The 10858-nt window shown below is 37.4% G+C and overlaps 1 protein-coding gene across 1 annotated transcript in view; it reads left to right on the plus strand.

Moving 5' to 3' along the window:
- The window catches only part of TOPAZ1 (testis and ovary specific TOPAZ 1), a 55944-nt gene extending 47027 nt beyond the window's left edge, over positions 1-8917 (plus strand). The window contains exons 17-20 of the mRNA XM_037030502.1: positions 2964-3128; positions 4345-4548; positions 7063-7246; positions 8600-8917. Coding sequence (XP_036886397.1) covers positions 2964-3128; positions 4345-4548; positions 7063-7246; positions 8600-8819 — 773 coding nt within the window. The 3' untranslated portion in view covers positions 8820-8917. The remainder of the gene's footprint in view (positions 1-2963; positions 3129-4344; positions 4549-7062; positions 7247-8599) is intronic.
- The last annotated feature ends 1941 nt before the right edge of the window (positions 8918-10858 follow it).

Here is a 10858-nt window from a genome sequence, read left to right on the forward strand (position 1 = left end):
GGGCTGACCCGCCCCTGTGAACATCTAAGCTTTCGCCCCTCATACATAACAGGCAGAAACAGACTGAAACATTATGGCTCAAGCAGAAGAACAGCTCAAAGCCCCAAAGCCAGTACTTCTAAGCAACAAAGAGATAGCCAACCTATCAGATGCACAGTTCAAAACACTGGTGATCAGGATGCTCACAGAACTGGTTGATTTTAATTGCAAATTAGGTGAAAAAAATGAAGGCTACACTAAGTGAAATGAAGCAAAATGCACAGGGAACCAATAGTGATGGAAGGGAAACTGGGACTCAAATCAATGGAGTGGACCAGAAGGGAGAAAGAAATGACCAAACAGAAAAGAATGAAGAAACAAGAATTCAAAAAAATGAGGAGAGGTTTAGGAACCTCCGGGACATCTTTAAACATTCCAACATCCGAATTATAGGGGTACCAGAAGGGGAAGAGGAACAGCCACAAGTGGAAAACTTATTTGAACAAATAATAAAGGAGAACTTCCCCAGTCTGGCAAAGGAAATAGACTTCCAAGAAGTCCAGGAAGCTCAGAGGGTCCCAAAGAAGTTGGACCCAAGGAGGAACACATCAAGGCACATCATAATTACATTAGCCAAGATTATAATGAAGGAGAGAATCCTAGAAGCAGCAAGAGATAAGGGGACAGTCACCTACAAAGGAGTGCCCATCAGACTGTCAGCAGATTTCTTGAAAGAGACCTTTACAGGCAAGAATGGCCTGGAAAGAAGTATTCCAAGTCATGAAATCCAAAGACCTACATCCAAGATTGCTCTATCCAGCAAAGCTTTCATTTAGAATGGAAGAGTAGATAAAGTGCTTCTCAGATAAGGTCAAGTTCAAGGAGTTCATCATCACCAAGCCCTTATTGTATGAAATGTTACAGGGACCTATCTAAGAAAAAGAAGATAAAAAATATGAACAGTAAAAGGACAGCAAACTCACAGTTATTAACAACCACACCTAAAACAAAAGCAAACTAAGCAAACAACTAGAACAGAAACAGAACCACAGAAATGGAAATCACATGGAGGGTTAGCAACAGGGGAGTGGGAGGAGGAGAAGGGGGAAGAAGGTACAGAGAATAAGTAGCATAGAAGGTAGGTAGAAAATAGTGGGGAGGGCAAAAATAGTATGGGAACTATAGAAGCTAAAGAACTTGTGACACATAAGACATGAACTTAAGGGGGAATGGTGGGGAGAGAGGGTGTGCAGGGTGGAGGGGAATGAAGGGGGGAAATGGGACAATTGTAATGGCATAATCAATAGAATATATTTCAAAAAATTAAGAAGAAAAAACTTTTATCTCCATAAAACTAGTATTAAGTACATAGCAACTGGTTTTTCTTTGTGAGACTTTCTTCTTATGAGAGTCCTTATAAAATTTTCATTAAAGTATTTATGTTGATAAAGTTGTAAATTTCTTGAATTGAGCTTATTAATTTCCAAATGACTTCCCAACTATTAGATTCAGTTAACTTTGGTACATAAAACAATCAACTTATTCAGATTTTTAATATAGCTACATAATAGGGCAAAATTTCAAAATGAATCTCCTAAAATATATCAGTCTTTCAAAAATGCATTATTTTACCTTAATACTAAATAGTGAGTACTAAATAAAGAAGAACAATGCAATTTTTATTAAAAAATGACCATATAGTCTATTTTTGTGTGTTATTTTTGCACCAGGTATGACTAACAAAAAATAAGGAACTTCAGCATTATAGGTAATATTTTATTTTTTTAAGCTGTGTGATGAGCACGCAGAGTTCATTTTATTATTATGTTTTATAACTTACATGTGTTATTATCTTCTACATATCAAATATATTTTTAAGATTTTATTAATTTATCTTTTGACAGAGGGGGAGGGAAGGAGGGAGAAAGAGAGGGAGAGAAACATCAGTGTGTGGTTGCCTCTCACATGCCCCCTACTGAGGACCTGGCCCACAACCCAGGCTTGTGCCCTGACTGGGAATCGAACCAGACTTTGGTTCACAGGCCAGTGCTCAATCCACTGAGCCACACCGACCAGGGCTCAGATATTTTTATAATAAAAATTGTTTTTAAATTTGAAAGGAAAAGCTGTCCCTCAAGAAGACAAAAACTAATGATATATTCTTTATTGTAAAATTACTGAAGTTCACACAAATACTATTTTACACTATTACAGGTATTTGTTATAATCTGAGCCTTTTTGTCATATAAAAAGAAACATTAACTTCTTCATTTTAAAAGTTTAGTTTATTAACCTCGTCAGGAAAAAAATCTGCACAGCCACAGCAGATAAAGTCACTGAAGAATCTTTACTCCTCCTGTGGTCTGTCCCCAGCTGACTTTTTGCAGCACCAATGCTGGCCTTCGCAGTCCCTGTCTTCATCCTGACCCTACAGCTGTGTCTGATAAGTCTATGTTTGGGTTCATTTTTCTTTGCATTATCCAAGGGATCATAAATCACACCAAAGCCAGTCATCTGGCACCGCCAAAATGAGTTCTGAGCCCAAACACAAGGGTGACAACTGGTGTGGTCTTACACATTTTGGTTAGCTTTTCCCAAATTTCTGTCTTGGGTCCTGTTGCCTTCTCAGTGTGAAGGACATCAATGACCATTTGTTTCTGTTGAAGTCGTCTGTTGGCCATGAACTTCCTGGTCCGGATAGCTACTGTGTTGTTCATGGCAGTGGCGGATCTCAAGCAGCCAGGGCTAAACATTAACCTCTGAATCAATAACTGTTTCGTGTGCTAAGAAAAATAAATAATTAGAAATAAGTTATCACAATAATCACTGTGTACGTTTCTAATAAATTTGAGCCATGGTTACTTTTTCTGAGTACATATACTATGTTTTGTCACTTTCCAAAAGATTTTTAAAAACATGAGTTGTGATTATACTAAGTATAATTTTCATAGTATAAAGTATTAGTACTTTTTTCTTTTTGAAAGAGTCAGAATGGATAATCAGTACACCGCTGTGGCCATGTGAAAGACTGGACGTACTCAATCGGCATAATCTTCTCTGTACAATTGCACACGAAATCTTAGCCAAGAGCCTTTACAGACAGACTTTTGAAGTTTTGCAAAATCTACCAGGTTTTCAAAATTCCCAAGGTATGATTTTTAAAAGTCTAGCTTAATTATCTCTTGCCCATCTGGTACTTAACTATGAATAAGATACAGTGCTCCACCTGTTTTGGTTGAATTTTATATTCCAATATATATTTTTAAAGACATTGTTTTCTGTAAAATATGTTTTCTACAAGTTGAATATGCTTTCTTGATTTCTTTTTTTAAAAGCAGAGATGCTTATTTCTGGGTTGTCAGCAGTTCCTAATGGAAGCCTTCTCATCACTCCCCTTGCCCTCCCTCAGTCAAGGCAGCAGCCAACAGTATGTCATGTGCCCCCAGCAAGCTTTATATCTTAAGAGAATTCATTGCATTGGAATGATGAATACTTTTTATTATTTAAATACAGAACTGGGTTTTCATTACCTTATAACATAGGTGAACATGCACTAAGTAGAGGAAATTAAGCAGATGACAAGTTCAAGGAAAGATCACTAATGTGGGCAGTGGCATGTAGTGTTCTTGAGTGCTGAAGCTCAGGAGTCCCCATTCAGGGAAACAAGCAAGGGTTCAGGTGGTGGGTTCAGAGGGCTGGGTTAACACCTGAGGGCCTCCCCTCATTGCTTTGTCAATCAAAGTTGGTGTGTTGGGAAATTTCCTCTGGTGGTGATGTTTAGGAAGAGACTAAAGGTAAGGAAATTAATTTCCTGATAAGACCTGGACCACTAAAAAATACTAAAAATGTTTAAAAGACCTAAAGCCTGGGTTATGGATTGAACTGACTGAATATAGGACACAAAACAGTTGGGAATCTCCAATATGACTTCATTTTTTTCTAAGTGAAGAATAGAAAGGGATAGAAATACCCGATGAAGGATTTTTTTATTTGTAAGTGAATATTTATGAGGCAATGATTTCTTATTAGTCATGGGAAATACACATCTGAGGTATGACCAACAGACAGGATGCCCACGGAGCCGCTGTGCAGTCATGCAGTGCAGTCACTGGGGAGGGGGGTCACAGACAGAGGTGTCAACTCAGCTTCTGAAATCACCCCCAGGCTTCCTTTCCTGTCCTCTAGTATATGCTGCTGTTGCACCCTCTTGTTTGTTAACCTAGAGAATACGTGAGATGTCGATTGCATTTTAGTGGCCATGACCCCAAAAGTGCCAAGGGGAGCGGAGGGAAAAGGGAAGTAGTAAAAGAAGTTTGAGGGGCCAAGGTAGAGCCACTTCATTGTATCAATTGTTTTTCTTTTCAGAAACTCTGGAGGTCTCACAGTATAGCCTCCTTTTTAACAAACTCCTAGATGCCTGTATAGAAAGCAACAGTCTTGGTATTTCATCCTCTGTAGCAGAATTCATGATTTCAAAGAACATCCCTATTGATTTTTCCTTTCTTAGAAGATTAATTACTTCTTTAGGAAGGAGTTGTTTATGGCTTAAAGCCAGAGTCCACTACAAAAGTAAGTTAACATTTAAATTTTTTTAATTTGATATATTGGTTTTGACTTTGATTTTCTAACCCTGAATCTTTGTATATTTACAACTAGACATTCAAATACATACAAAGAGCAGTTGATGCACATGCAAAAATAGTGGTCTAAATAGATTTGTACTCCATTTTGAAACTTGTTATTTCTCTTGTTTCCAATTATTGTATCTTTTATTTCTTGGCACATTATCAGCATGCTCACTAAAGGGTATGCAACAGGGATAAATGACAGAATTTGAACCAGTTAGGCATATCTTTAAAATATATAGGTGTCAAACAGTTGGGGACTGAAGTTTAAGAAACAGTTAAATTATTTATTTACCCCTGCTACACCCCTGATTTTTAAAACCTACAATATTTTGTGGCAGGCCATATAGGAAGTCCAGGGGCTGCCATTACAGTGAACATGATTCATAACATTTTTTAAATGGCTTCTAGTAACAGACTTTGTTAATCTATTTGTAGCTGTTTGTCTTTAACCAATAAGCCTGGAAAACTAATGCTTCCTCTCGTCCCAGCCACCTCGCAGGTATTTCAGTTAGAAAGTAATTCCAGGAAGCATCTAGATCCAGAAAACAACTCGCTTCCACCTTCCCGCAGTGATTTGTCTTGTATTTCCATTTCTATCACTGTCACGTATGTAACAAACATTTGAATGCCCAACATTTGTCACCACTGCGCAAAATGTGTCACACATCCCAGCCACCCTCACCTTCACAAAAAACCTCTCTGAACTTGGAAATATTTTTCACACTACTAGCTTAGCCGGTGGTAACTTTTTCCCCAATGAAATGGTTAAGAAAATAAGTAGTATCAGTGTGCATTACAAGTAGGAAGTTTAAGTATTACTTGATAAAATTTTCACTTCAGCCACATATATACATGTATGTATATATACTGGGTCATTAATATATAAAATGTATTTCGCATAGTAGGTTACAATAAGAGAAAGTTTGGGGCCCTGACTGGTGTGGCATGGTTGGGCAACATCCCACAAAGCAAAAAGTCACCAGTTCGGTCCCTGGTTGGGGTGCGTAAGAGAGGCAACTGATTGGTGTTCCTCTCTCACATCAGTGTTTCTCTCCCTCTCTTCCTCCCTCCCTTCCTCTCTCTCTAATAAATAAATATTTTAAAAAATAAAGTTTTGAAAGTTAATGACTAGATAGTTTGTTAGTCCTGGAAATGACCTAGGGAGGCGGACTACCTAGTGGTTAGGAGTCCAAATCTGTAGTCGGAAGGCCAGCGTGCTTACCCAGAGCCCCTCATCTACAATACAGGAGTGTTTGTACGATACCTCAATGGTAGCAAACTGCCAAGTTAAAGTTAGATAACCTACATCTTTAGCACAGGTACCTGGCACGTAGTAGGTCCTCAAAGATTAGCCATTATCCACATTTGGAAAGATTTCTTAAACTTAACAAAACATTTTAAACAAATTGTCCAGACACTTAAATTGGTTTTGGTCAGAGATAGCAATATAATTAATATTGTCTGTATACAGCTTGGGTTCCCCTATATATCTGTGTCACTGTAATGAGCACCTAAACAGTTTAAAGTTAAATGTCTTCTTTTGATTTATGTAAAATGTATAGAACCTGGGTTGGTGAGGATTGTTATAACACACTGAGTACCAGCAGGATAAAAATGTATTTTATTCATTTTTATATCTAGTGTTTAGTTCAATGTCAGTAAATATTTATTGCATAGACTACAGTTGGTCCTTGAACAACATGGCGGTTAGAGGTGCCAACCCCACACACACAATAAAAAAAATCTGTGGATAACTTTTGAATCCCCCAAAACTTCACTATAAATGCACTATAAATAAGGGTACTCAAAAGTACTATAATAGGAGCCCTGGTTGGGTAGCTCAGTTGATGAGAGTGTCATCCCAATAAGCCAAGGTTGTGGGTTCAGTCCCCAGTCAGGGGATTGAACATACCAGAATCAACCAATGAATGCATAAATGGAACAACAAAATCAGTGTTTCTCTCTTTCTTTGTAAAACCAATAAATAAAAAAGACTATAAAAGTGTGATAGAAAATAAAATCTTCTACTTGTAATTTCTATTTTCTTTCTACATTTTAGGTTCATGATTCAAGATAGGCAATAATTATATGTCGTTTCTATTAGGCTATGTCCATTAAAACAAAACCCAAGTAGCTATTCTGGTTTTTCAGTAACTCTGAAATTATGTTCTATTGACTATAACTTCAAATAAGTGGTTCCATGATGAGACTCAAAAGTCATTTTTCGTAGTTGTTTAAACATATTTCTCAATTCATATTTAATGTTCCAAAAACAGTTTATAAGGAATAATTTTAATTGTACCAGGATAAGCTGTTATATAATTTATTCAATAAATCTGCTTCCAGTGTGAAGAATTATTCTGCACTGTAAGTAATTATTACCTACACGTATTTTGGAAGTCTAGGTTTTCCCGTTAGGGTTTTAGTAAAGTTTGGTCTATTATTTGATTTTCAGGTGCTCTTTCATTGGGTTGCTATCCACCATTAGAAGGAAATTTATATCGAAAACTTCTACGGATTCCTTCTTACTTATCTGAGATTGAAATGCTTTTAACCATGGAAATCTTCCTGGTATCGAATGCTGGCAGTATTCAGAGTCCCGGAACTCCCACACAGGTGCTGCAGGTCGTTTTGAAAAGGTTGGTTGACGATGTCTCATTGCATCCTGAAAGTTGGTCATGCCTCCCTACACCTGCCCTAGGATGTAAATGTTTTATGTATTATTTATGTATGTTTATATATGTATAAATATACTTACATATGTTTATATAACAGTATTATATACAGTATCATTATATACAGTATTTATATAATACTGTAGTGTGCGTTTGCAAACTTTTGTAACAGTTAAATTGAGAACGAATGTGACCTGACACTGAAAACCAAATTACTAGCATTCAATAAAAATTTTAATATCTTGTTATAATAACCTCTATAAGAGAGAATTTTATTCACCCTTACAGTTTGAAAAATTGCACATAGTTGGCCCATGCCCAGTCTACCAGGTTCTAGGCACCAATTTCTAAGCCAGAAGGTACTAGAAGGCACCTGACCAATCTTTCCTCTCTGTGACCACTGGTTCCTATTCCAAGTGGAAGTCCTGGCTAGCACCACCCTGTGGACGACCACCCTGTGCTGTTCATGCAGATGGGCCATTATTGGGCCTTGCTGCTAGACCCTATACATGCCAAGAGCAGGATGCACTGAACACAAAAGAAAGGGTGATGTTTAATTTAACAGCCCCATCTCTATTTCAAACCCTCCACTCCCTATCCCATAGGAAAAACAGCCATTAGGTGTGAATTTTATAAAATGTAGAGACCATTAAAAGTTATTAGACAATAAATTCTAGCACTTTGTGAAGTACCTTAAGTCAGGACCAAAGAAAAAATAATAAAAAATATAGTAAAGGAATATAGCTACAATTTCTGTTACCAAATGTTACCTACACAGTAAGATTATTTTTACAATTCAAAATAGCCAATATCAAGATAAAACATGTTAGTAACCCCAAACTTGATTAAATTCAGTATCTCTTTATGTGTTATAATAAAATAATGTAATCATTAACTTTGAAAATACAAATATTGAGGCTGTTATCTGTGTTCTAAGTCACTGTTTTTCAAACTGTGGGTTATAGCCCATTTGTGTGGTGAAATTAATTTAGGGGGCTTCCAACCACATTTTAAAAAATGAGACAATGGAAAATAAAGTACATCATCATAGGGTACGTCTTGTTTTCTGAAACTTTTCAAGTTTTATGTATATAAATTATACATAAAATATACTGTATATATACAGTATATAGGGTATATACTGGGTCCCAATATCAAGTAGTTTACTGTGTCATGCTCAAAAAAGTTTGAAAGCCACTGGTAGAAGAATATAGTAAAAAGTTTCTCATAACTAGTACTAACAAATGTAATGATCTTTTGAAGAAACTAGTCCCCTCTTTTTAGAGTTTCTGACTTTGTGTGGTCTTTCCTTTGTAGATGTGAAGAAAACAAATCTCGGAGCAAGGACGATTATCAAGCTGCGGTGGAAAGATTAATGATGGCTGCTCGTTTATCGGATCCAAAGCTTTTCATTAAGCACATGACCGTCAATGTTAATAAGGAACAGGTGTACAGTTTGGAATATTGTTCTGCCCTGAAATGGTTGAAAGAGAACATGAAGTGGGCTGGAAAGGTTTGGCTTTTCAATAACCATTAATTAATGGACTTTAAGTTCAGGTAATCATTGTTGAAAATAAAAGGCAATAAAAATAAAGATGGTTTTCAGTATAGTCAGCTTTGCCCTTTATTTACAATAAATTATTAGTTTTCAAACACTAAAAATTTTGATTGGTGTATGCAAGATATAATGGTTTTACCCCCACTGATTTTTCAAATCACTCTTGATGTCTTTTTAAGTAAATCTGAGTTTGGTAAATCCCCGTTTATTCTGAAATTCGAACATTGAAAAGTCACAAACTGGATGTCGTGCAGCGTTTACTAAGAGGGAGCCATAAAAGAGGAAACATACGGGCAGGTGTCCGGTGTGTTCAGGAAAACCTTCAGGGGTATGAAGTAGGTTGAATGTACGCTCAATCCAGTCTCTTTTTCTTCAATCCAGTTTCTAAAGCTTATTCTAAATCTAATATAGAATAGTAAAGTAATACTGAAAAGTGACTCAAACACTAAAATTCTAGAGTATTTTCCGAGTTACATCAAAACTTTTTTTTATTGATTGGTTTTAAAGAGAAGAAGAATGGGGTGGGGGGAGGGAGAAACTTCGACTTGTTGTTCCACTTACTGATACATCCATTGGTTGAATGTTTTTTAAAAAATATTTTATTTTTAGAGAGGGGAAGGGAGAAAGAGAGGGAGAGAAACATCAATATGTGGTTGCCTCTCGTGTGACCCCTCCTGGGGACCTGGCCTGCAACCCAGGCATGTGCCCCGACTGGGAACCGGCAACCCTTTAATTCACAAGCTGGCACTCAGTCCACTGAGCCACACCAGCTAGGGCTCTTGGTTGATTCTTGTCTGTTCCCCGATCAGGGATGGAACCCACACCCACAACCTTGGCATTATCTAGACAGTGCTCTAGCATCTCAGCTACCTGACCAGAGCCCATACCAAAAAATGTTAAATTACCCTGTGAATAGTTTTCCTTTAGTGTATCTTACAATACTACATGTATTTTGAAAATACATTAGGTGTGACTAAAGAAAACAGTGTTTTAAACAAATATTACAGAACTTAAATTTTTAAACAAGGACTGCCCCTTCCAAACCACCTCAATCCTTAATTTGATACTTTGGATTTGATACTTTCGGACCAAAAGTCTGAAAAGGTGAGTAATAAAAGAGAAAGTCGTGACTACCGGAGCTGAAAAAACTTCTTAAAGGTGTTCCCAAAATACGGTAATGGCAGCATCCTTGGAATAAGTCTATAACCTCACACGACTAAAACCGTTAAGCCCTAGCACTTAGAAATAATGGCTTGCCATGATGAAATGCGGCATGAGTAAATACTAATATGAATGCGGTATGGGAAGCGAGACGGGAGACGTCAACGAAGATGGCGCGTTCTCTAGCGAGAACAAACTGAGCGACTGTAACTGCCACTATTTAAATGCAGCACCTATGAAATAAATTAGGTTTGGATATTGCTACCATCGGTCTGAAGTGCCTTTGAGGACAAGCGAAGAGCAGTCAACAGGCAGTTATAAATTAGTCTCTTCTATAAGAGGTCACTGAAACCCGTCGGCTGATGCTGACAGCAAAAAAGCATTTGAAAGGCTGAAGACGCGAGAGTTGATAAATGAAGCTTTTAGAAAAACGAGATTGGGTGTAAAAAATCACAAGTGACCAGATTATTTCTAATAAGTCAAGAGCCCTTAGAGGGGGCTCCAACAAATGGAGGCTTTTTTTTTTCTTTCCTTCAGTCAACAATGCCAAAAGGTAGGAAAAAAAGATAGGTTATTTGCCTAATTTCATCTGTGGCCGTTTCAAGGGGAAATCGAAGTCATAGGAGCGAAATACAGCTAACGGTAAAAGGCCAAACTGACGGTGGAGGGTCCTTAAGGTTTGAAAATAGCCAGATACTGAAAGAGCCAAAATGAAAAGGAAATGCAAACAGGAGAAAAGAAAATTTTTTAAATTAGCTATATTTGGGACTGACAGTAGTCCCAGGACGTCAGCTCCGAAAGTCCCCCGGGCAGATCTGCGGAGGCAGTCTCGCCCCTTAGGGCGTCTGAGGTTGGCG

Source organism: Sturnira hondurensis, unplaced genomic scaffold, assembly GCF_014824575.4.
Source record: "Sturnira hondurensis isolate 20B ecotype Veracruz unplaced genomic scaffold, ASM1482457v3 Scaffold0020787, whole genome shotgun sequence".
NCBI lineage: Eukaryota > Metazoa > Chordata > Mammalia > Chiroptera > Phyllostomidae > Sturnira > Sturnira hondurensis.